Source organism: Vipera ursinii, assembly GCF_947247035.1.
Source record: "Vipera ursinii genome assembly, chromosome: 2".
Classification (NCBI taxonomy): Eukaryota; Metazoa; Chordata; class Lepidosauria; order Squamata; family Viperidae; genus Vipera; species Vipera ursinii.
In genome coordinates this window covers 8,081,744-8,108,936 of record NC_139513.1, presented here as the reverse complement: position 1 = coordinate 8,108,936, position 27,193 = coordinate 8,081,744, and the positions used below count along the sequence as shown (strand labels likewise).

General features: G+C 39.2%; 1 protein-coding gene across 1 annotated transcript; it reads left to right on the top strand.

The window, feature by feature from the left end:
* Positions 1–182: 182 nt before the first annotated feature.
* On the top strand, positions 183–5,046 carry LOC310633294 (vomeronasal type-2 receptor 26-like; the record flags this gene model as incomplete). The annotated part of the gene is made up of 2 exons (XM_083350993.1): positions 183–718; positions 4,151–5,046. The coding sequence occupies exons 1-2, from the start codon at positions 637–639 to the stop codon at positions 5,044–5,046; spliced, it is 978 nt and encodes a 325-aa protein (XP_083207119.1). The 5' UTR covers positions 183–636.
* Positions 5,047–27,193: the final 22,147 nt, after the last annotated feature.

The window sequence follows — 27,193 nt, the reverse complement described above, 5'->3', positions numbered from 1 at the left end:
CGTGGTCCTTATAAGAAGATATTTATTCTATATTCCTCACTGCAGATCCTCCATGACAGCTCAAATGGAGGAGTCTTGCCAGAGAGCTTCCTGTATCTAAGTAATATTGCCCATTTTCTCTTCCATTCCAGCTTCATTCCTTCCTTCGAACATCTCAGTTTTATAATAATTCCATCAATGGAGTATATTTGGATGAGAATGGGGAGCTGGTATCAGACCTGGACGTTGCGAATACGGTGGTTTTCTCCAATATGTCTGTTAGACAAGTGACAGTTGGGAGGCTACTAAGAGTGGGATCCTTGGATTTCAAGCTGATGATGAATCAGAATGCTATTGCAAAAGTGGAAATGCTGAAGGTGGGAAAAACACTTTATTTTTTTTTCTTTAGTTATATATTTGCAGAGTTGGGGCAGGGACAAACTTGGGATGTCACCTTGGTTCTCTCAGAATAGAAATATTTTTACTTTTATTTTGGTTAGATGTTTAGGTTTCTATGAGAAAAAAAATCCTTAACTATTCTGGTTAACTTTTATTAATCTTCTGCAAGGGAGCTAGGTTATAGATGTTGTTTCTTTCCCTCTCTCTACCCAGCCCCTGTCCCTTTCCAGGTGTGTGGAAAGCTGCCCTGCTGGGTTCATGAAGGTGGCACAGAAAGAGAAGCCCATCTGCTGCTACAATTGTCATCCTTGTGCAGAAGGAACCGTCTCCACCATGGAAGGTGGGTGGCAGCAGGAGAAAGGAGCAGACTTTGGGGAGGACCATAAATCCTGAGATTTTACATGAATGTGCATTTTGGAAGGCTTGACCAGAGTGGCTCCCACCTCTTGTTCAAGTTAGACATTTATGTCATGGTGAATTACAGGAAATGATGATTATATACATCAGGTAAACAGGGATAAAGATAATGGATACAGGATTTGTTATTATTATTATTATTATTTAAACTTATATACTGCCCTTCTCCCGTAGGACCCAGGGCGGTTCACAAGGCGATTAAAACAATATAACAATACAAAAGTTAATAACAAATTAAAATAAATGGATGAGACTGAGTTAAGTAATTGTGGGAGATGACATCTCTTGCTCTTTTACAACACATCTTCCATGTTTCAAATTACAATTTATGTCATTGTGAGAGTTTGCAGATTGTGAGGTGTTCTCACAATGAATCGTTAAAGGTGCTTCCAAGCAAAGGCATCACGCAGAGATGCAATCATATTAGCTTTATTCATGATAGATCAAAGAGAAAGAAATACTTGGCATGAAAGCATTCATGCCTGCATGTGAGAGAGAAATAAAATAAAACAAGCTAGCATAACATGACTAAAAGAAGGACTAAGAGCTAGGAGAGGAGAACTGGAACTAGAAGGAGAAATGGAGACTAGAACAAAGAGCAGCCCCTCGTGCAGAGGTATTTATGGGGGGTCTTGGTCCCTCCCTGACCATAAAACACTCTCACCAATGGGGCTGTCGGGGTCTGAGACCCTTGGCTCATCAGTGGAAGCAAAGAAGCCTCTTTGCCTCCATCTGATGACCCTTTTGGGGAACTGCCAATGGCTGGCACTAATCATCTAACACAGATATCAGAATATAATGATCAAACTTTGATTGGAACTTTATAAGAGAATTGATTAGATCCTTGCAAGTGTCCATGTCTGCTGGATATTTTGGGCAACCAGTTTCAGGTTGCAACCACCAGGTTGCCTTGGCTGCAATCTTTACTCTACTTTCTGTGGGCAGGAAGATCTGGGCAGCCTTATAGTGTGATGATGATGATGATGATGATGATGATGATGATGATGATGATGATGATGATAATAATAATAATAATAATAATAATAATAATAATAATAATAATAATAATAATAATAATAATAAGGTTGGAAGGGAGCTTGGAGGTCATTTATTCCAACCCCCTGCTAAGGCAGGAAACCCTATACCATTTCAGACAAATGGCTGTCCATTCTCTTCTTAAAAACTTTCAGTGTTGGAGTATTCACTGCTTCTGGAGCAGGCTGTTCCACTGGTTTATTTTTCTAACAGTCAGGAGGTTTCTCCTTAGTTTTTAGATTGCTTCTCTCCATAATTAGTTTCCATCTGTTGCTTCTTGTCCTGCTTTCAGGTGCTGTGGAGAATAGCTTGGCTCCCACTTCTTTGTGGCAGCCCCTGAGATATTGGAACACTGCTATCATGTCATCTCTAGTCCTTCTCTTCATTAAACTGCACATACCCAATTCTAGCAACCGTTCCCTATATATTTTAGCCTTCAGTCCCCCAATCATCTTTGTTGCTCTTCTCTGTACTCTTTCTAGAGCCTTGACATCTAGAGTCTCAACATCTTTTTTACATTGTGGTGATGAAAACTGGATGCAGTATTCCAAGTGTGGCCTTACCAAGGCATTGTAAAGTGGTATTAATACTTCAAGTGATCTTGATTCTATCCCTCTGTTAATGCAGCCTAGCACTGTGTTGGCTTTTTTGGCAGCTGCAGCACACTGCTGGCTCATATTTAAGTGATTGTCCACTAGGACTCCGAGATCTCTCTCACAGTTACTACTATTGAGCAAGGTACCACCTATGCTATAACTATACATTTAGTTTTTCTTGCCTAAATGTAGCACCTTACTTTTTTCACCATTGACTTTCACTTTGTTAGATAGCCCGCAATGTTCAAGTCTATTAAGATCCTCCTGTATCTGTTCTGTACCAGCCTACTACCGGCCCTGCAGATAAGGCAGGGAAAACCCATTTTATAAGAAGGCAAGAGGCTGGAACTAATTGATGGACACAAAAGCAAACAGAGCAAAAACAAGACACGAACCATGAAACAGGAGCTATTCAAACGGTTGCCTTCAGCAAACCAGCCCTCCCACGCATTCCCCTTTTAAAGAGTTCAGGGCTTGGCTTCTCTCTGCCTCCTTCCGAGGTGCCCCATTGCCTTCCTCTGTTTACTCCTGCTTGACTGCCTCCTGCATTGGGCGTCCTTGCAGTTCCATTGAGGACCACACGCTGAGTACGGCCTGACAGCCAGCCACGAATCCATCTGGTGGTAATGCTAACTAACCCACATTTTTCTATCTTATCAAGTAGTAGGTTGTGATCTACTTTATCAAATGCCTTACTGGAGTCCAAGTAAATTATATCTACAGCATTCCTCTGGTCCACTAGTTTTGTCACTTGGTCAAAGAATGTAATAAGATTTGTATGGCATGATCTGTTTTTAACAAACCCATGTGGGTTTTTATTAATGAATTTGTTCGCCTCTAGCTGTTCGCTGATTCGTTGTTTGATAATCTTTTCCAGAATCCTCCAAGGTATTGAGGTCAGGCTAATACTACTGTAATTTCCTTGGGTCCCCTTTCCACCCCTTTTTTGAAGATGAGAACTACTAGTAATCCTTTGCCTAGTCTATCTGTATAGACAGTCCCTCTTTGGGCTCAGCCTTAGGTGACTCCTCTTTATAATTCTTGAGGCTGACATTCCACAAGTTCTGCTGCAGGCTCTTGGTTAAAGTCTGAGTCCTGGCCCACAAGGAAAGGGGAGATGAAAGGAGAGGAGGGGAGGGGAGGGGAGGAGTTGTGGTGAGGGAGGAGAGGGAAGAGGAGAGGAATCATGAGTTGGGACTTAGCCAAACTTCCTCCTTGACCATAGGGAAGATGTTCCTCTTTATGCTTATACAAAACAAAGGAATGCATTTTGATGTCCTCACTCCATATTTACTGTAACTCATCTTCAAGGGGAACTTCACCTAACATTTCTTTCTTTGTGGCAAAATTAGTATTTATCCAAATCAGATGATCCTTCACGCGTACTTCATTCCATTGTAGGCTGGATCTCACTGGGGCCTTAACGCACTGACAAAAGGCTCCAATTTTCAGTTGTGAAAAGATAAAATGATGGAACTGCCTTCCTTTCATGAATCCTTTCTTCTTCCTTTCTACTCTCTTCACAAGTTCCATGAGAAAATGGTGACATCAAAAAAGAAAAGTAATATTAAGACTTTCTAGATGTAGGGAAATGAAGAAACACTTTGACTTCATCTTTACAAATCTTTATATGTAGTCAAACCAAAACCTATTTTACTTAAACAATACATTTTATTACAGTAAATGGCATGTTAAAGGGAGACTGCATTCTTGCTCTTTTTCAGATGCAGACAAATGTACCAAATGTCCTGAAGATCAACATCCAAACACCAATCGAGTTCACTGTATTCCCAAGATTCAAAGCTACCTTTCTTATAAGGAAAATCTGGGGATCATCCTGACTTCCATTGCCTCATTTCTCTCTTTAACCACAGGCTTTGGCTTGGGGATCTTCATTAAATTCATGGAAACACCAATTGTCAAAGCCAACAACCGGGACCTTTCCTACATCCTCCTGGTCTCCCTCCTGCTTTCCATCTTGACCTCCTTCCTGTTCATTGGCCGGCCAAGGAGGGTGACCTGCCTCCTCCGACAAACAGCTTTCAGCATTGTCTTCTCAGTTGCCATTTCTTCAATCTTGGCCAAAACGATCACGGTGGTGTTAGCCTTCTTGGCCACCAAACCAGGAAATAAAGTGCAGAGATGGCTGGGGAAGAGCTTGGCCAACTCCATTGTCTTTTTTTGTTCTGGTCTCCAATTTGTCATTTGCACCATCTGGTTGGGTACGTTCCCTCCATTCCCTGACTCTGACATGCATTCCCAACCTAGAGAGATCATCCTACAATGCAATGAAGGCTCCGTTGCCATGTTTTACGTTGCCCTCGGGTACATGGGCTTCCTGTCTGCTATCTGCTTCATGGTGGCTTTCCTGGCCAGGAATCTCCCTGGGGCCTTCAATGAAGCCAAGCTGATCTCTTTCAGCATGCTGGTCTTCTGCAGTGTCTGGGTGTCCTTTGTTCCAGCCTACCTGAGCACCAAGGGGAAGTACATGGTGGCTGTTCAGGTCTTCTCCATCTTGGCCTCCAGTGTTGGATTGCTGGGCTGTATTTTCATCCCCAAGTGCTATATTATTATTTTTAGACCAGATCTGAATACCAGAGAACATTTGATGTCAAAATAAAATAGAAATAAATGACTTTTGCAAATCTATTATTTTTCAAATATGTCATTTAGTAGGTCTGATTAACAGATTTTGGTCATTTAATGTTTGTTTCTTTCTTAAATCTAAATGCTGTCCATGGCTAGAGATGACTCTTGGCAACTGACAAAAGAAAACAAAAGATTAAAATAATAAATAGTAGCATTATCATTGGTTTAAAATTGACCAATATGGAAAAGAAAGGAGCAAGATGCTCATAGGGAGGAAATATTCCTCTTATTTCTAAAGCTACCTGTATTTATTTTCCTCTGTATTCCTAAAGAAATCAATAGCAATATAGCAAGTCTCATTTTTAGTCGCAATACTGTGGATAAAATCAGTTTCCAGATGAATGGGACTGTTTGGTAGGCAAATGGAGACATAAGGAATATGGCCTTGCAGATCACAGTGACATATGGGAAGCTTCATCATAAGATCCACATAGCAACTTCTGAATCTGAAGATGTAATTACGATTTATATCTAAGAGCAGTTTTCTTTGCAGATAACACAAAGGCAAGAATTAACCTGGGACTCTAGAAACAGTACAGAGAAGTGCAGGGGGTTGGACTAGATGACCTCCAAGGTCCCTTCCAACTTATTATTATTATTATTATTATTATTATTATTATTATTATTATTATTATTATTATTATTATTATTATTACCTCAATACCTGGGAAGATTCTGGAAAAGATAATCAAACAGCAAATCAGTGAACACCTTGATGCGAACAAAGTTATCACTAAAAGCCAACATGGGTTTGTCAAAAACAGATCATGCCAGACAAATCTTATTGTATTCTTTGACCAAGTGACAAAACTAGTGGACCAGAGGAATGCTGTAGATATAATTTATTTGGACCTCAGTAAGCCATTTGATAAAGTAGATCACAACCTACTACTTGATAAGATAGAAAAATGTGGCTTAGATAGCATCACCACCAAATGGATTCGTAGCTGGCTGACAGGCCGTACTCAGCGTGTGGTCCTCAATGGAATTGCATCTACATGGAAGGAAGTGTGTAGTGGGGTGCCCCAGGGCTCTGTTCTGGGCCCAGTGCTCTTCAACATCTTCATCATCTATTTGGAGGAGGGGATAGATGGAGAACTCATCAAATTTGCAGACAACACCAAGCTGGCAGGAATAGCCAATACTCCAAAAAATAGGCTTAAGATACAGGAGGATCTGGACAGACTCGAACACTGGGCAGTATCTAACAAAATGAAATTCAATGGTGAAAAAATTAAGGTTCTACATTTAGGCAGGAAAAATCAAATACGAAAGTATAGTATAGGTGGTACCTTGCTCAACAGTAGAAACTGTGAGAGAGATCTCGGAGTCCTAGTGGACAATCACTTAAATATGAGCCAGCAGTGTGCTGCAGCTGCCAAAAAAGCCAACACAATGCTAGGCTACATTAACAGAGGGATAGAATCAAGATCACATGAAGTACTAATACCACTTTACAATACCTTGGTAAGGCCACACCTGGAATACTGCATCCAGTTTTGGTCACCACGATGTAAAAAAGATGTTGAGACTCTAGAAAGAGTACAGAGAAGAGCAACAAAGATGATTGGGGGATTGGAATTGGGTATGTGTAGTTTAATGAAAAGAAGGGTGAGGGCTGACATGATAGCAGTCTTCCAATATCTCAGGGGCTGCCACAAAGAAGAGGGAGTCAAGCTATTCTCCAAAGCATCTGAAAGCAGGACAAGAAGCAATGGATGGAAACTAGTCAAGGAGAGAAGCAACCAAGAACTAGAAATTTCCTGATAATTTATCAGTGGATAACTTCTTCTTCTTCTTCTTCTTCTTCTTCTTCTTCTTCTTCTTCTTCTTCTTCTTCTTCTTCTTCTTCTTCTTCTTCTTCTTATTATTATTATTATTATTATTATTATTATTATTATTATTATTATTATTATTATTATTATCATTATTATTCTTATTATCATTATCATTATCATTATCATTATCATTATTAAACACTGGTCCCTGACCACAATCATCTTCTGGTTTCTTCTATTATTTAGTTGCACTTTACAAATAAATAATAGCTTTTCTCCCATGAAGAAAAAGTTCTCCCATCTCCATCTTTATTGCATTTTCAGAATTTGACCCCATTTGTGACTCCTCCAATTGGGCACCTCCTTATTGACTCACTCAGAGTTTAGAAAGATGATGTCTCTCGTTGTGGCCATTATCCAAATCATAGTGATTTATTTATTCTCTTGGTGCTAAACCTCAAAAGACATTTTTGATTGCTTTCAGATCTCACACAAAAACAGCCAAAACACACTTCCACTTTGATATCATATCAAAGACTTTGTTGGCTAATCTGTTTGCACTGGAAAAATTTGGGTGCATAAGTGGCCATGGAGAAAGAGAGAACCTTGAAGGCTTTTAAGATAGGCAGGGGCTGCAAATGTGAAGGCTTGGCTGGACTCTGTCTGGATTAGGAAACCTTCAGATCTTATGTCTTGGAAGAGGGCTTTGGTTTCTTCCACCTCTTCATGTCACTGTGTTTTCAAAGCAAGGCTGCAGACTCCATCAGGAACTAAAGTCATGTTGCTGCTTCTGCTGCTTCTGCTGCCCCAGGAAGTTCTGGCAAGTCTCAGAGCCAAATGCATCCTGACTCTGAAGAGGGACGAGCAGCACCCACAGAACTATTACAAGCCAGGAGAATTTCTCATTGGTGGCATTGTCTCTGCAACAAAGAAGAGGTTTCTGCAGATAAGCTTCAACAAATCTCCTTTGACTCATTTTTCTCAGTATGTCAAAGTTTCTGCACACAATTATTATATTTATTTATTTATTTATTTATTTATTTATTTATTTATTTATTTATTTATTTATTTATTTATTTATTTATTTTTATTGCATTTATATCCCGCCCTTCTCCGAAGACTCAGGGCGGCTTACAAGCTTAGCAATTAGAGCCTCTCCATTCCACCCTGAATTCTAAAATTTCAACTGCCTCTCTTGCAACGAGAGATCTCTTTGATCTGTTCGTTTTTTTCTCTTTCTGTCTCATTTCATCCTTTATTCATCCTTTTCAGCTAATGAACCTGACCTGAAATTCTCAAATAAATATTGTGCACATGTGGTTCATATAAACATATATAAGCATTTGAAACATAAGATGAACAGATGAAATTTCAATGACTGAATGCACTATTAAATTTGGATATTAAATATAGATAGAATTTGGGTAACTGATATTTGGTTTACACTCTGTGATAGGTTAAGAGATTTTCTTAATAAAATATTGTATTCTTGGTATAGGACATCAGAAAAATTATAAAAAAAATATGTAAGCATATTTCAGACCAATGCAGGAATTGTGAGAAAACTCAGGGTTTTTTAGATACAAATTGACATGATAATGCAAAGAATTTGAAAGGCTAAAAATTGCGAAGAAACTCACATTCTTTTTTATTGGGAAATCTGAGAAATGAATTAGATAACCCTCATAGATTTTATATATTGTAATCAGTGGTGGGATTCAAATATGTGAACATCCAGATCTCTGTGTGGATGCCACTTCCGGAAGTCCATTCTGGGCCTGGGCAACAAAAAATTAGTTACCGGTTCTGCCGAACTGGTGAGAATTGGGTGATTCCCACCATTGATTATAAAGGCAATAATTTTTTTGTATGCACAATAAAGGGGGAAAAGGCATGGAATTCTCACAATGGATGACTAGATTGTAAAAATGTAGAATTTACAGAAATGAAAAATTATCACTTGAAAAGAAGGATGGAAGTCAGATTTTTCTTTATTTTTACTTTCTTGCACATTTTCTTTCTTTGTCTATTTTTCTCTTTCCTTTTTTCCTTGCATTATTTCATTTTCTGTAAAAAAATTAATAAGTATAAGTTTAAAAAAAGTATTAGAAAAAGTTAATAATAACTAGATTACTTCATGCCTAATATTCATTCAGTATCCAAAAATAAAAGAAAAATTGAAAGAATCTCAAAGTTCCATTCAGATAGGTGAGAGATTTTTGGGACATTTGAAAATGCCTCCAAACCTCTCAGGCTTAGGTGGATTTTAAAAACACACAACAACAATTGTTGAAAGAACAGTTAAATATCATGTCGCTTCCATTGATTATGTCCTTATACGTTCATACTTTCAGGAAAGCATCATCAGAGTACTGGAAATTGCTATCCTTCCTTTTTGCAATCCAAGCAATCAACAAGAATCTCAACACTTTGTTGAATGTCACCCTGGGATACAACATCTATGACAATTATTTCAGCACACGAATGACCTCCGAGGCTTTGCTGGACCTGCTTTCGGAGGGGGAGGCCAATGTTCCCAACTACAGCTGTGGAAGGCAGAGAAACACAGTGGCCGTTCTCGAAGCGGCTGATACTGACACCTCCACCCAGATTTCAACCATGTTAGGAACTGACAAAATCCCACAGGTTGGTATTTATTTATTTATTTATTTTTTATTGAATAGTTTTAAAGTACATTTTTTAAATAGAAAAAAATCTCCCTCCCTCCCCCTCCCCTCCCCCCAACCATCCCCTCCCCTCCCCCCTCCCCGACTTCCCAGGGCTGAATACAGGGTATAAACTTACAAACCTAAGCTACAATATGCTAACAACAAAAATAAAACATTAAATTCTATAGCACTTTAACTCTCCGTAAACATAACTATATTACTAACAAATAACAACTAATAATACATCTTATAAAACGACTACTTATTCAAATGCTAAAATGAAACTTTTTAGTCCCATATTTATTCTGAATATATTCGATCCACCTTCTCCATTCCACAATATATCTCTGTTGCGATTGTTCTTTCAAATATGCTGAAATCTTTGCCATTTCCGCCAAGTTAGAAATTTTCAAAGTCCACTCTTCTATAGTAGGCAGTTCCTCCTTCTTCCAACATTGCGCTACTAAAGTTCTTGCTGCAGTAATTAAATTCAACATCAATTTAGTATCTATAACAGTAAAATCTGTAATAATACCCAACAAAAACAACTGTGGAGAAAACCTCCTCAAATGGGTCTTTATTGTGAAGACCATTTTTAGCCATGCAGCTTACAGCCAGACATCCTCTTTTGTAAATAAAAAGCAAAGCTCTATTATGGAAATTGCATGAAGAAAGGGTGAAGGTTCTATCAAATGGAAGAAAAGGATCTGAGCAGACAATCCCCTCCCGGGCAGACTCACAATGCAGACAGTGCATCTCTGCTGGCTGTTTGCAGCAGCCAAATGCTTCTCTGAAGTGAGAACATAAAAAATGTAAGAGCAGAATGACCAGAGATTCCCTATAAAAGATTCTTCATTGCAAGGAGTAGAACAATTCCTCCATTAGGGCTAGATTTTGTTTTTGTGGTCTCAAAAAAAATATTTTTTTTTCCTTTTCAGATCAATCACAGTTTTGATTCCCAGGTTCTGAAGGGTGAAACTCCTTTTTATTACCCAATGCTCCCTGCAGAAGGAGCCCTGTACCCAGGGATGGTGAAGCTGATCCTCCATTTCAGATGGACCTTGGTGGGTCTCCTTGCTCCAGACACTGAGAATGGACAAAGGTTCATGGGGACGTTGACTTCCATGCTGATCAAAAATGGCATTTGCCCAGTTTTATCACAAACTTTTTCTCCAGGTTCTTGGAAAGTGAATGTAGACTGGCATTTATACCACAACTGGAGAAAGGTGAAGGTCTTTATTTATGGTGCAGACATGGCTTCCTTCAAACCAGGTATTACACTTTTACATCAGATATTTGAAAGTCTTATTGAACCTCCTAGAGAAAAAGTCCTGATTACTACAATCCGGTGGGACTTCTATATTTATTTGACAAAGGGAAAGTTTCCTTTTCAATACATCCATAGTATATTTTCTTTTCCTAATCAATCTGGAAACTATGGTCGGCATTTGAAGTTTTATACTTTTATGGAGCACTTTGTAGAAATCTCCTTCCTGTGTTCCTACACCAAGGATGTCTTTTCAGTGAAAGTCTGGAGACGGAGCAGGCAAAGAGAAGAACTGGAAGTTCTCAAGGAAGAGGAGATGGATCCAATCCTGACTGGAGATAACTATTTCATTTACAACACAATCTGGGCAGTGGCAAGGGCCTTAAATGCAGCTTATTTATCCAGACCCAGGGGGAGATTTAAAGGTGGTAAAAACCTGAAAACTGCAGTGCTGAAGGCATGGCAGGTACTTACCTTCCATTACATAGCTCTCTATAACAGTTTGGAATCAGTGTTACAATTGCGAGCACCAGAGTACATAACTATTCTGACAAATGTTTTACTGTTTTCTGAATACAAATATTAAATTAAATTCAAATTATCCATTGTTCTCCTTTCTGCATTCACGCTGTTCATTTCTTTTCCAATTTCTTCTTAAAAGCTTCTTGGTAAAAATATTTTTCCACCACCACTTTCTTCTTTGATTTCTTTCTTTACAAGCAGAACCATTACCATACAGTCCACAAAAATGTGTTGTGTATATTACACTCTTCCTATCTTCCCATTGACATATACACCAGTTTTTTACAATTTTGTTTCTGTCTGTACAACTGATTTCAATTTTACATTACTGGCAAAATTTCTTCAGTATTGTTGTGCGGACAACGTCCATTTCCTTTATAGTTTAAGTTTGGACCACATTAATTCATGCTAGATGTATCCTTTGCTATACTTCCCTTTGGTTTTCCAAACTCTGCAGTGACGATTATGAATGAAAGAGATAAAGGATATCCTTGACCATCTTTTTTTCCAGGCAATTCTTGGTCCTTCTAAGAAGATATTTATTCTATATTCCTCACTGCAGATCCTCCATGACAGCTAAGATGGAGGAGTCTTGCCAGAGAGCTTAATGTATCTAAGTAATTTTGCCCATTTTCTCCTCCATTCCAGCTTCATTCCTTCCTTCGAACATCTCAGTTTTATAATAATTCCATCAATGGGGTATATTTGGATGAGAATGGGGAGCTGCTAGCAGACCTGGACATTGCAAATACGGTGGTTTTTTCCAATATATCTGTTAGCCAAGTGACAGTTGGAAGGCTATTAAGAGTGGGATCCTTGGATTTCAAGCTGATGATGAACGAAAATGCTATTGCAATGGTGGAAATGCTGAAGGTGTGAAAAACACTTTATTTTTTCTTTCTTTATTTATTTGAAGAGTTGGGGCAGGGACAAACCTGGGATGTCACCTTGGTTCTCCCAGAATGGAAATATTTTTACTTTTAGTGATTGTTTAGGTTTCTATCAGAAAAATATTAACTATTCTGGTTAACATTTATTAATCTTCTGCAAGGGAGCTAGATTTTAATCAAGGTATAAAATAACTCAATTTGGCAAAGAAGAAATCCATTCAATTTTCTCTTGAGTAGGTATATTGAGAATTTGAAAATTGTTCTGTGAAAAGATTAGAGGAGAGGCTTCAAATTGAAAAAATGTAAGCCTTGAACTAGAGATGCCTAAACTTTTCTTTTTACTTCCTTTAGCATGTTTTGGATGTGATTTCTTTCCCTCTCTCTGCCCAGCCCCTGTCCCTTTCCAGGTGTGTGGAAAGCTGCCCTGCTGGGTTCATGAAGGTGGCTCAGGAAGAGAAGCCCATCTGCTGCTTCAATTGTCATCCTTGTGCAGAAGGAACCATCTCCACCATGGAAGGTGGGTGGCAGCAGGAGATAGGGGCAGGCTTTGGGGAGGACCATAAATCCTGAGATTTTACATGAATGTGCATTTTGGAAGGCTTGACCAGAGTGGCTTCCACCTCTTTGAGTCTTGACCAAGTTACATATTTATGTCATGGTGTATTACAAGAAATGATGTTGGAGTTTAATACATTATATAGATCAAGTCAACAGGCATAAAGATAAATGGATACAGGATGAGACTGGGTTGTGTATAGTGGGAGATGACATCTCTTGCTCTTTATCTTTTACAACACATCTTTCATGTTTCAAATTACTATTGATGTTACTCTGAGATTTTCCAGATTTTAGAACATAATGATCAAACTTTGATTGGCTCTTTATGAGAGGATTGATTAGATTCTTGCAAGTGTCCATGTCTGATGGATATTTGGGGCAGCCAGTTTCAGGTTGCAACCACCAGGCAGTTTTGGATGCAATCTTCACTCTACTTTCTGTGGGTAGGAGGAGCTGGGCAGCCTTATATGGTAATAATGATAAAGTTGGAAGGGACCTTGGAGGTCATCTAGTCCAACCCCCTGCTCAGGCAGGAAACCCTATACCATTTCAGACAAATGGCTGGCCAGACTCTTCTTTAAAACATCAAGCGTTGGAGCATTCACCGCTTCTGCAGGCAGGTTGTTCCACTGGTTAATTGTTCTCACTGTCAGGGAATTTCTCCTTAGTTCTGGGTTGCTTCTCTCCTTGATTAGTTTCCATTTGTTGCTTCTTGTCCTGCTTTCAGGTGCTTTGGAGAATAGCTTGACTCCCTCTTCTTTGTGGCAGGCTCTGAGGTATTGGAACACTGCTATCATGTCCCTCCTCATCCTTCTCTTCATTGAACTAGACATACCGAATTCCAGCAACCAATCCTTATATGTTTTAGCCTCCAGTCCCCTAATCATCTTTGTTGCTCTTCTCTGTACTCTTACTAGAGTTGCAGGTTAATTTTTGCCCTTGTGTTATCTGCAAAGAAAGTTGGTCTTAGATATAAATAATATTTGCATCTTCAGATTCAGAGATTGCTAAGTGATTGTCCACTTGGACTCTTAGATCCCTCTTACAGTTACTACTATTGAGCTAGGTACCACCTACACTATACCTGTACATTTGGTTTTTCTTGCCTAAATGTAGAACCCTACTTTTTTCACCACTGAATTTGATTTTGTTAGATAGCACCTAGTGTTCAAGTCTGTCCAGATCCTCGTGTATCCTAAGCCTGTCTTCTGGAGCGTTCTGCCAGTTTGGTGTCATCTACAAATTTTATGAGTTCATCTATCCCCTCATTCAAATCATTGATGAAGATGTTGAAGAGCACTGGGCCTAGAACAGAGTCCTGGGGCACCCCACTACACACTTTCCTCCATGTAGCTTCAGGTACATTAAAAACAGCATGCTGAGTATGGCCAGTCAGCCAGCTACAAATCCATCTGATGGTGATGCTGTCTAACCCACATTTTTCTATCTTACCAAGGAGTAGGTTGTAGTCTACTTTATTAAATGCCTTACTGAAGTGCAAGTAAATTACTGTATATCCACAGCATTCCTGTGATCCACTAATTTTGTCATTTGGTCAGAGAATACAATAAGATTTGTCTGGCATGATCTGTTTTTAACAAACCCATGTTGGCTTTTACTAATGACTTTGTTTGCCTCTTGGGGTTCACTGATTCATTGTTTGATAATCTTTTCCAGAATCTTCCCAGTATTGAGGTCAGGCTAACAGCTCTATAATTTCCTGGATCCCATTTTCCCCCTTTTTTTGAGATGGAAACTACTAGTAATCCTTTTTCTAGTCTATCTGTACAAGTGGTCCCTCTTTTTTGTCAGCCTGAGGTGACTCCTATTTGTATTTCTTGAGTCTGACATTCCACAAGTTCTGCTGAAGGCTCTTCTTTAAAGTCATTGTCTGAGTCCTGGACCACAGGGGAAGGGGAAAGGAAAGGAGAGGAGGGGAGGGGAGGGGAGATTTGTGTTGAGGAGAGGGAAGGGGAGAGGAAACATGAGTTGGGACTTAGCCAAACTTCCTTTTTGACCATAGGGAAGATGTTCCTCTTTATGCTTACATAACAGAGGAATGCATTTTGATGTCCTCACTCATCATTAAGGGGAACTTCACCTAACATTTCTTTCTCCGTGGCAAAAGTAGTGTTTATCCAATTCAGCTTACCCTTCATGTGTACTTCATTCCATTGTAGACTGGATCTCATTGGTGCCTTAACGCACTGACAAAAGGCTCCAATTTTCAGTTGTGAAAAGATAAAATGATGGAACTGCCTTCCTTCCGTGAATCCTTTCTTCTTCCTTTCTACTCTCTCAACAAGTTCAATGAGGAAACGGTGACATCAAAAAAGTAAAGTAATATTAAGACTTTCTAGATGGAGGGAAACGAAGAAACACTTTGACTTCATCTTTACACATCTTTATATGTAGTCAAACCAAAACCTATTTTACTTAAACAATGCATTTTATTAAAGGACATGTTAAAGGGAGACTGCATTCTTGCTCTTTTTCAGATGCAGACAAATGTACCAAATGTCCTGAAGATCAACATCCAAACACCAATCGAGTTCACTGTATTCCCAAGATTCAAAGCTACCTTTCTTATAAGGAAAATCTGGGGATCATCCTGATTTCCATTGCCTCGTTCCTCTCTTTAACCACAGGCTTTGGCTTGGGGGTCTTCATTAAATTCATGGAAACACCAATTGTCAAAGCCAACAACCGGGACCTTTCCTACATCCTCCTGGTCTCCCTCCTGCTTTCCATCTTGACCTCCTTCCTCTTCATTGGCCGGCCAAGGAGGGTGACCTGCCTCTTCCGACAAACAGCCTTCAGTATTGTCTTCTCAGTTGCCATTTCTTCAATCTTGGCCAAAACGATCACAGTGGTGTTAGCCTTCTTGGCCACCAAACCAGGGAATAAAGTGCAGAGATGGCTGGGGAAGAGCTTGGCCAACTCCATTGTCTTTTTTTGTTCTGGTCTCCAATTTGTCATTTGCACCATCTGGTTGGGTACGTTCCCTCCATTCCCTGACTCTGACATGCATTCCCAACCTAGAGAGATCATTCTACAATGCAATGAAGGCTCCGTTGCCATGTTTTACGTTGCCCTCGGGTACATGGGCTTCCTGTCTTCTATCTGCTTCATGGTGGCTTTCCTGGCCAGGAATCTCCCTGGGGCCTTCAATGAAGCCAAGGTGATCTCCTTCAGCATGCTGGTCTTCTGCAGTGTTTGGGTGTCATTTGTTCCAGCCTACCTGAGCACCAAGGGGAAGTATATGGTGGCTGTTCAGGTCTTCTCCATCTTGGCCTCCAGTGTTGGATTGCTGGGCTGTATTTTCATCCCCAAGTGCTATATTATTATTTTTAGGCCAGATCTGAATACCAGAGAACATTTGATGTCAAAATAAAATAGAAATAAATGACTTTTGCAAATCTATTATTTTTCAAATATGTCATTTAGTAGGTCTGATTAACAGATTTTGGTCATTTAATGTTTGTTTGTTTCTTAAATCTAAGTGCTGTCCTTCTTGGCTAGAGATGACTGTCGGCAACTTACAATCAAGACAAAAGAAAACAAAAGATTAAAATAATAAATAGTAGCATTATCATTGGTTTAAAATTGACCAATATGGAAAAGAAAGGAGCAAGATGCTCATAGGGAGGAAATATTCCTCTTATTTCTAATGCTACCTGTATTTATTTTCCTCTGTATTCCTAAAGAAATCAATAGCAATATAGCAAGTCTCATTTTTACTTGCAATACTGTGGATAAAATCAGTTTCCAGATGAATGGGACTGTTTGGTAGGCAAATGGAGATATAAGGAATATGGCCTTGCAGATCACAGTGACATATGGGAAGCTTCATCATAAGATCCGCATAGCAACTTCTGAATCTGAGGATGCAATTATTATTTATATCTAAGAGCAGCTTCCTTTGCAGATAACACAAAGGCAAGAATTAACCTGGGACTCTAGAAACAGCACAGAGAAGAGCAACAAAGATGATCAGGGGACTGGAGGCTAAAACATATGAGGACCGGTTTTTGAAATTGGGATTGTCTAGTCTAATGAAGAGAAGGATGAGGGGTGACATGATAGCAGTGTTCCAATATCTCAGAGGCTGGCACAAAGAAGAGGGAGTCAAGCTATTCTGCAAAGCACCTGAAGGCAAAATAAGAAGCAGCAAATGGAAATTAACCAAAGAGAGAAGCAACCTAGAACTAAGGAGAAATTTTCCGTCAGTAAGAACAATTAACCAGTGGAACAACCTGCCTCCAGAAGCTGTGAATGCTCCAAAGTTTTAAAGAAGAAACTTGACAGCCATTTGTATGAAATGGTATAGGGTTTCCTGCAGGGAGTTGGACTAGATGACCTCTAAGGTTCCTTCCATCATGATCATCATCATCATCATCATCATCATCATCATCATCATTATTATTATTATTATTTTCTTGTCCCCAAAATGGTTCAGCATGGGATAAAAGCCAATTAGAGCCAGAGATCAGTGATGGACTTTCACAAAACATTTAATGAAGTTCTTCAGCAAAATGGTCCCAACTGTTAAGGGAGCTGAGATCCCGAACAGCAGCATAGCACAATATTTTATAGATATCCTCAAATATGGAAGTAAGATTTCACAAAGCTATTGCTGTTTTTTGCAGTTTTACCTTGCTTTTAGTCTACATGTCCATTTGTCTATGGGGTTGTCCTTTATTTGAGCATACATGTCATCTCCCTCCTGTCATTACTCAACTTGCCCTAGAAATGGGGGGAGAGGGAGAACATAGGAAAGAAATGGGAGTTTCAAGAAGCCATCCATGGACTGTGAGACCCAAGGTCATCCAAAGCAGGTGTTGGACTGAGAAGTAGAACATTCTCATCAGAAAAAGAAAGGATGTGATTGAGCAACATGAACATGTGGTGGCTGTGGGTGAACTTCCAGAGGACTGGAAAAGAGCTTCTCTTTTATAGTCCAGTATCAGAAGGGAAGGAGTCTGCTGCCGACCATTGGACAGACTTGTTCTTTCAGTTCACTTAAATGTTTTACTCAACAATGGGTTTCCAACCCCCATTATGTGAACTGCACAATACTGCCCTTAGTTATTTTATTAAGAGTTAAAGTGCGATAGAATTTAATATTTTATTGTTGTTTGCATATTTTAGATTATGTTTGTTTGTATTTTTATACCCTGTATTTAGCTCTGGGAAGTCGGGGGGAGGGGGGAGGGGAGGGGAGAGTTGGGGAGGTTTGGGGAGAGGGGAGGGGGAGGGGAGGGGTTTTGTTTTCAAAAATGTACTGTAAAACTTTTCAATAAAAAAAGAAAAGAAAAGAGCTGATGTAGTTCCCATCTTCAAAAAAGGGGAAAAATGGATCCAGGACCTATCAGCCTGACCTCAGTACTGGGAAGATTCTAGAAAAGATAATCAAAAAATGAATCAGCGAGCACCTAGAGGCAAACAAAGTCATGAGTAAAAGCCAACATGGGTTTCTCAAAAAGAGATCATGCCACATAAATCTTATGGCATTCTTTGAGCAAGTGACTAAATTAGTGGATGAGAGGAATGCTGTAGATATAATTTACTTGGACTTCAGTAAAGCATTTGATAAAGTAGATCACAACCTATCACTTGACAAGATAGAAAAATGTGGTTTAGACAGCTTCATCACCAGATGGATTCCTAGCTGGCTGACAGGCCGTACTCAGCGTGTCATGCTCAAAGGAACCACATCTACATGGAGGGAAGTGTGTAATGGGGTGCCCCAGTGTTCTGTTCTCGGCCCAGAGCTCTTCAACATCTTCATCACTGATTTTGACAAGGGGATAGATGAGCAACTCATTAAATTTGCAGATGACACCAAGCTGGCAGGAATAGCCAACATGCCAGAAGACAGGCTTAAGATACAGGAGGATCTTGTCAGACTTGAACACTGGGCGCTATCCAACAAAATGAAATTCAATGGTGAACAAAGTAAGGTTCTACATTTAGGCAAGAAAAATCAAACGTACATGTATAGTATAAGGGATACCTTGTTCAAAAGTAGTAACTGTGAGAGGGATCTTGGAGTCCTAGTGGACAATCACTTAAATATAAGCCAGGAGTTGTCAAAGAAGCCAACACAGTGCTAGGCTGTATTAACAGAAGGATAGAATCGAGATCACGTGAAGTATTAATACCACTTTAGAATGCCTTGGTAAGGCCACACTTGGAATACTGCATCCAGTTTTGGTCCCCACGATGTAAAAAAAAATGTTGAGACTCTGGAAAGAGTACAGAGAAGAGCAACAAAGATGATTAGAGGCCTGGAGGATAAAACATATAAGGAACGGTTGCTGGAATTTAGTTTAATGAAGAGAAGCACTAGGGATGACATGATAGCAGTGTTAAAATATCTCAGGGGCTGCCACAAAGAAGAGGGAGCCAGACTGTTCTCCAGAGCACCTGAGAGCAGGACAAGGAGCAATGGATGGAAACTATTCAAGGAGAGAAGCAACCTAAAACTAAGTAGAAACTTCCTGACAGTTAGAACAACTAACCAGTAGAACAACCTGCCTCCAGAAGCTGTGAATGCTCCAACACTGGAAGTTTTTAAGAAGAGCCATTGGACTGAAATGATATAGGGTTTCCTGACTGAGCAGGGGTTGGACTAGATGACCTCCAAGGTCCCTTCCAACTTTACTATTATGATTATGACCATTGATGATGCATTGCTAAGTGGGAAAAACCAGGCCCAGGAAACTGACTTTAAAAAAGCAGAAAACTCCTGATGGAATTGTCTTCACGATCCTCTTTTCACACCCTTCATTGGCCAGAACCATTTTGACAGCATGTAGGTCAAGCTCAGTCTGAGCTACCTTCCAAAGCTCCCTTCAGCTGTCTTTATTTATTTTTTTAATTGGATCATTGAACACTGCCCAGAATCACTTTTGGTGACATGTCTGTCTATATTAATTTGATTAATCAATCAATCACTAAGGACACATCAACAACAGGCTACCAAACTAGGTACCATCATCATTGCTAAGTGATGTTACTAGTACTGGTGATGTTACCTGATGCCAAAGAGAAAGGCTGGTTCCTGTGTCCACCTAGATGATATGGTTTCAAAGAGGGGGTGCCAAGGATCTCCCTGTGCTAGCCTTGCCCTGGGCCATATTGGATGCCCCAAAATTAATAACTTAACCCACTCCATTACCTGACTGATATTTCACGCACACCTAAGCAAGGACTGTAGGATAGCATCAAAATGTAATGCTATCCTAATTTTACCTATTCATATATTGCTGCATTTTCTCTCTCTCTCTCTCTCTTTCTCTCATTTTTTCTCTCTCTCTCTTCCTGACAAACCTAGCAGACAACTTTCTTTCCCCAAAAGTAGAGAAGGGAACTAGGGGAGTAGCCATATTGGATTTAATTCTCAATAACAGAGATGAAATGATAGAAAGTGTCGAAGCCACAGGAACCTTGGGGGGAAGTGATCCTGCAATATTGGAATTCAACATTATGGAAGCACAAGCAATAGAACACAGCCAAACTAGAGTCTTGGACTTTAAAAGAGCTAATTTCAATAAACTTAGAGAGACCATGGGAAGAATTCCATGGATGAGAATCCTAAAGGGGAAAACAACTCAAGAAGCTTGGGAAATTTTGAAAAGTGAGATAATAAAGGCCCAGTCTAGTACAATACCAACAAAGAAGAAAAATAACAGCTCTCAAAAGAAACCTGCATGGCTGCATAAAGAACTCTCTGATAAATTGAAAGATAAAAAGGACAAGTATAAGAAGTGGAAAGAGGGGCACATAACTAAGTCAGAATATCAGCAAATAGCCCGTGCCTGCAAAGATGAAGTGAGGAAAGCTAAGGCTCAAAATGAACTAAGGCTTGCGACCAAAGTCAAAAATAACAAAAAATGCTTCTTTCAACATATAAAAAACAAGAAAAAAGTTAAGGAAATGATTGGTCCATTAGTGGGGGAAAATGGAAAGAAGGTGACAAGCAATAGGGAGAAAGCAGAACTATTTAATTTGTTTTTTGCATTTGTCTTTACACAAAGAGAAAAAACAGTCCAACCTACCAAAACCAGTGCCATAAAAAACAGAATAGAAACGCAAGTTAAGCTAGGCAAGAAAATGGCAAGTGAGCACCTGTCCAGCCAAAGCGAGTTCAAATCACCAGGCCCAGATGGATTACAGCCCAAGGTTCTGAAGGAACTGGCAGACGTGATCTCAGAACCACTGAACTATATTTTTCAAAGATCCTGGAGCACTGGGGAACTACCAGAGGACTGGAAGAGAGCTGATGTAGTTCCCATCTTCAAAAAAGGGAAAAAATAGATCCAGGAAACTACAGACCTATCAGCCTGACCTCAATACCTGGGAAGATTCTGGAAAAGATAATCAAACAACAAATCAGCGAACACCTTGATGCAAACAAAGTCATCACTAAAAGTCAACATGGGTTTGTCAAAAACAGATCATGCCAGACAAATCTTATTACATTCTTTGACCAAGTGACAAAACTAGTGGACCAGAGGAATGCTGTTGATATAATTTACTTGGACTTCAGTAAGGCATTTGATAAAGTAGATCACAACCTACTACTTGATAAGATAGAAAAATGTGGATTAGATAGCACCACCACCAGATGGATTCATAGCCGGCTGACAGGCCGTACTCAGTGTGTGGTCCTCAATGGAACTGTAGTGGGGTTCCCCAGGGCTCTGTTCTGGGCCCAGTGCTCTTCAACATCTTCATCAACGATTTGGATGGGGAACTCATCAAATTTGCAGACGACACCAAGCTGGCAGGAATAGCTAATACTCCAGAAGATAGGCTGAAGATACAGGAGGATCTTGTCAGACCTGAACACTGGGCACTATCTAACAAAATGAAATTCAATGGTGAAAAAAGTAAGGTTCTACATTTAGGCAGGAAAAATCAAATGCACAGGTATAGTATAGGTGGTACCTTGCTCAATAGTATTAACTGTAAGAGAGATCTCGGAGTCCTAGTGGACAATCACTTAAATATGAGTCAACAGTGTGCTGCAGCTGCCAAAAAAGCCAACACAGTGCTAGGCTGCATTAACAGAGGGATAGAATCAAGATCACATGAAGTACTGATACCACTTTAAAATGCCTTGGTAAGGCCACACCTGGAATATTGCATCCGGTTTTTATCACCACGATGTAAAAAAGATGTCAAGACTCTAGAAAGAGTACAGAGAAGAGTAACAAAGATGATTGGGGGACTGGAGGCTAAAACATATAGGGAACGGTTGTTGGAATTGGGTATGTGTAGTTTAATGAAGAGAAGGGTGAGGGGTGACATGATAGCAGTGTTCCAATATCTCAGGGGCTGCCACAAAGAAGAGGGAGTCAAGCTATTCTCCAAAGCACCTGAAAGCAGGACAAGAAGCAACGGATGGTAACTGATCAAGGAGAGAAGCAACCTAGAACTAAGGAGAAATTTCCTGACAGTTAGAACAATTAACCAGTGGAACAACCCGCCTCCAGAAGTGGTGAATGCTCCAACACTGGAAGTTTTTAAGAAGAGACTGGCCAGCCATTTGTCTGAAATTGTATAGGGTTTCGTGCCTGAGCAGGGGGTTGGACTAGATAACCTTCAAGGTCCCTTCCAACTTCTTCTTCTTCTTCTTCTTCTTCTTCTTCTTCTTCTTCTTCTTCTTCTTCTTCTTCTTCTTCTTCTTCTTCTTCTTATTATTATTATTATTATTATTATTATTATTATTATTATTATTATTATTATTACTATTATTATTATTATTATTATTATTATTATTATTATTATTATTATTATTATTATTATTATTATTATTATTATTATTCACTGGTCCCTGACCACAATCATCTTCCGGTTTCTTCTATTGTTTGGTTGCACTTTATAAATAAATAATAGCTTTTCTCCCATGAAGAAAAATATCTACTTTTTCCCCCCAAAATTGAAATGTCCTGACAGTAATTAGGACAAATTTTGATGACTATAATGAATAAAATTGATTTTCTGGGACTTTGTTCTGCTTTGGAACATTGTAAGAGAGAAAAATGTCACATGAACAAAAATAGCCACATATCTCTTATTAAAGGTAAACTAGAATCAGCTCTATCCATACTGAGGTTTTACATTTCAGACTCTTGAGACTTGAATATATCAAGAGATTTTTCTAATGGATGTTTGGGAGAAAGTTCTCCCGTCTCAATCTTTATTGCATTTTCAGAATTTGACCGCATTTGTGACTCCCCCCTTTGGGCACCTCCTTGTTGACTCACTCAGAGTTTAGAGAGATGATATCTCTCCTTGTGGCCATTATTCAAATCATAGTGATTTATTTATTCTCTTGGTGCTAAATCTCAAAAGACATTTTTGATTGCTTTCAGATATCACACAAACACAGCCAAAACACACTTCCGCTTTGTTGGCTAATCTGTTTGCACTGGAAAATCTTGGGTGCATAAGTGGCCCTGGAGAAAGAGAGAAGCTTGAAGGCTTTAAAGATAGGCAGGGGCTGCAAATGTGAAGGCTTGGCTGGACTCTGTCTGGATTAGGAAACCTTCAGATCTTCTGTCTTGGAAGAGGGCTTTGGTTTCTTCCACCTTTTTATGCCACTGTGTTTTCAAAGCAAGGCTGGAGACTTCATCAGGAACTAAAGTCATGTTGCTGCTTCTGCTGCTTCTCCTGCCCCAGGAAGTTCTGACAAGTCTCAGAGCCAAATGCATCCTGACTCTGAAGAGGGACGAGCAGCACCCACAGAACTATTACAAGCCAGGAGAGTTTCTCATTGGTGGCATTGTGTCTGCAACAAGGAAGACGTTTCTACCGATAAGCTTCAACAAATCTCCTTTGACTCAATTTTTTCAGTATGTCAAAGTTCCTGCACACAATTAGAGCCTCTCCATTCCACCCTGAATTCTAAAATTTCAACTGCCTCTCTTACAATGAGAGATCTCTTTGATCTGCTAGTTTTTTTTCTCTTTCTGTCTCATTTCATCCTTTATTCATCCTTGTCAGCTAATGAACCTGATCTGAAATTCTCAAATAAATATTCAGTAGAGATCTTCTGTTTTTATTGACTTTGAAGTAGCATCTGCTTTTCTTGACATTCTCTCAGCAGAGTTGGACTGTGGATGGAGAAGAGAATGGTTCTTCTATTCTACCACTCTCATACCCAATGAGGTCATCAGCAAGGGTAGAAAAATGCAGAAATGTTGACTTTTTATCTGAAGTAAAAATAAGCTCAAAAATTTTATTCTTTACCACCAATTAAAGGAATGGACGTCAGTTCAGAACTGACTTTTCTTAAATGTCTGAATCTCATTTGAGTGAATGCCAATATCCTAATCATACAACGAGTTAAATGACAGCTAAGTCTCTATTGTGGACATTTGGTTCATATAATCATATATAAGCACTTGAAAAATAAGAGGAACAGATTAAATTTCAATGACTGAATGCACTATTAAATTTGGATATTAAATAAAGATAGAATTTGGGTATCTGCTATTTGGTTTACACTCTGTGATAGGTTAAGAGATTTTTTTAAATAAAATATTGTATTCTTGGTATAGGACATCAGAGAAATTATTAAGAATATGTAAGCATATTTCAGACCAACGCAGGAATTGTGAAAAACATAGGAAAACATTTTATCATGCAGGACAGACTTTTGAGAAAACTCAGATATTTTAGGTGCAAATTGACACAATAATGCAAAGAATTTGAAAGGCTAAAAATTGTGAAGAAACTCGATTTCTTTTTTATTGGGACTTCTGAGAAATGACTTAGATAACCCTCGTAGTGGATGGATTTTATATATTGTAATCAGTGGTGGGATTCAAATATGAGAAAATCCAGTTCTCTGTGTGGATGCCGCTTCCGGAAGTCCATTCTGGGCTTGGGCAACAAAAAAATAATTTTTTTTTATTTTTATTTTTTATTTTTATTTTAATTCCATTTATATCCCGCTCTTCTCCGAAGACTCAGGGCGGCTTACAAGCTTAGCAGGAGCCTTCATTCTATGTATATGCCTGCTTATTAGGGCTTTCACACACACCCCAAGCGGCATTATTACAAAGTCAGCTTAATTGCCCCCAACAATCTGGGTCCTCATTTTACCTACCTCGGAAGGATGGAAGGCTGAGTCAACCTTGAGCCTGGTGGGATGCGAACCTGCACTAATTGCAGGCAACCCACTGCTCCAACAAGGCTCTTACCAGTTCTGCTGAACTGGTGTGAATTGGGTGATTCCCACCACTGATTATAAAGGCAACATTTTTTTGTATGCACAATAAAGGGGGAAAAAGCATGGAATTCTCACAATGGACGACTAGATTGTAAAAAATGTAGAATTTACAGAAATGAAAAATTATCTCTTGAAAAGAAGGATGGAAGTCAGATTTTTCTTTATTTTTACATTCTTGCACATTTTCTTTCTTTCTCTGTTTTTCTCTTTCCTTTTTTCCTTGCATTATTTCATTTTGTGTAAAAAATTAACAAGTATAAATTTTAAAAAAATATTAGAGAAAGTTAATAATAACTAGATTACTTCATGCCTAATATGCATTCAGTATCCAAAAATAAAAGAAAAATTGAAAGAATCTCAAAGTTCCATTCAGATAGGTGAGAGATTTTTGGGACATTTGAAAATGCCTTCAAACCTCTCAGGCTTAGGTGGATTTTAAAAACAACAACAACAATTGTTGAAAGAACAGTTAAATATCATGTCGCTTCCATTGATTATGTCCTTATATATTCATACTTTCAGGAAAACATCACCAGAGTACTGGAAATTGCTGTCCTTCCTTTTTGCAATCCAAGCAATCAACAAGAATCTCAATACTTTGTTGAATGTCACCCTGGGATACAACATCTATGACAATTATTTCAGCACACAAATGACCTCAGAGGCTTTGCTGGACCTGCTTTCCGAGGGGGAGGAGGCCAATGTTCCCAACTATAGCTGTGGAAGGAAGAGAAACACAGTGGCTGTTCTCGAAGGGGCTGATACTGACACCTCCACCCTGATTTCAACCATGTTAGGAACTGATAAAATCCCACAGGTGGGTCTTTATTGTGAAGACCAGGTTTAGAGATGCAACTTACAGCCAGACATCCTCTTTTGTAAATAAAAAGCAAAGCTCTGTTATGGAAATTGCATGAAGTAAGGGTGAAGGTTCTATCAAATGGTAGAAAAGGATCTGAGCAGACAATCCCCTCCCTGGCACACTCAAAATGCAGACGGTGCACCTCTGATGGCTGTTTGCAGGAGCCAAATGCTTCTCTGAAATGAGAACATAAAAAATGTAAGAGCAGAATGACCAGAGATTCCCTACAAAAGGTTCTTCATTGCAAGGAGTAGAACAATTACTCCATTAGGGCTAGATTTTCTTTTTGTGGTCTCCAAAAAAATAAAGTTTTTTTTTTCCTTTTCAGATCAATCACAGTTTTGATTCCCAGGTTCTGAGGGATGAAATTCCTTTCTTTTATCCAATGCTCCCTGCTGAAGGAGCCCAGTACCCAGGGATGGTGAAGCTGATCCTCCATTTCAGGTGGACCTTGGTAGGTCTCCTTGCTCCAGACACTGAGAATGGACAAAGATTCTTGGGGACGTTGACTTCCATGCTGATCAAAAATGGCATTTGCCCAGTTTTATCACAAACTTTTTCTCCAGGCTCTTGGAAAGTGAATGTAGACTGGCATTTATACCACAATTGGAGAAAGGTGAAGGTCTTTATTTATGGTGCAGACATGACTTCATTCAATCCAGGTATTACACTTTTGGATCAGATATTTGAAAAGCTTATTGAACCTCCTAGAGAAAAAGTCCTGATCACGACAGTCCGGTGGGACTTCTCTATTTATTTGACAAAGCGAAACTTTCCTGTTCAATACATCCATAGTGTATTTTCTTTTCCTAATCAAATTGGAAACTATGGTCGACATTTGAAGTTTTATTCTTTTATGAAGCACTTTCTGGAGATCTCCTTCCTGTGTTCCTACTCCAAGGATGCCTTTTCAGTGAAAGTCTGGAGACGGTGCAGGCAAAGAGAAGAACTGGAAGTTCTCAAGGAAGAGGAGATGGATCCAATCCTGACTGGAGATAACTATTTCATTTACAACACAATCTGGGCAGTGGCAAGGGCCTTAAATGCAGCTTATTTATCCAGACCCAGGGGGAGATTTAAAGGTGGTAAAAACTTGAAAACTGCAGTGCTGAAGGCATGGCAGGTACTTATTTTCAATCACACAGCTCTTTATAACAGTTGGGAATCAATGTTACAATTGTGAACACCACAGTACGTATTCTGACAAAGGTTTTACTGTTTTCTGAATATAAAAATTAAATTAAATTCCAATTATCCATTGCTCTCTTTCCGCATTCACGCTGTTCATTTCTTTTACAATTTCTTCTTAAAAGCTTCTTGGTAAA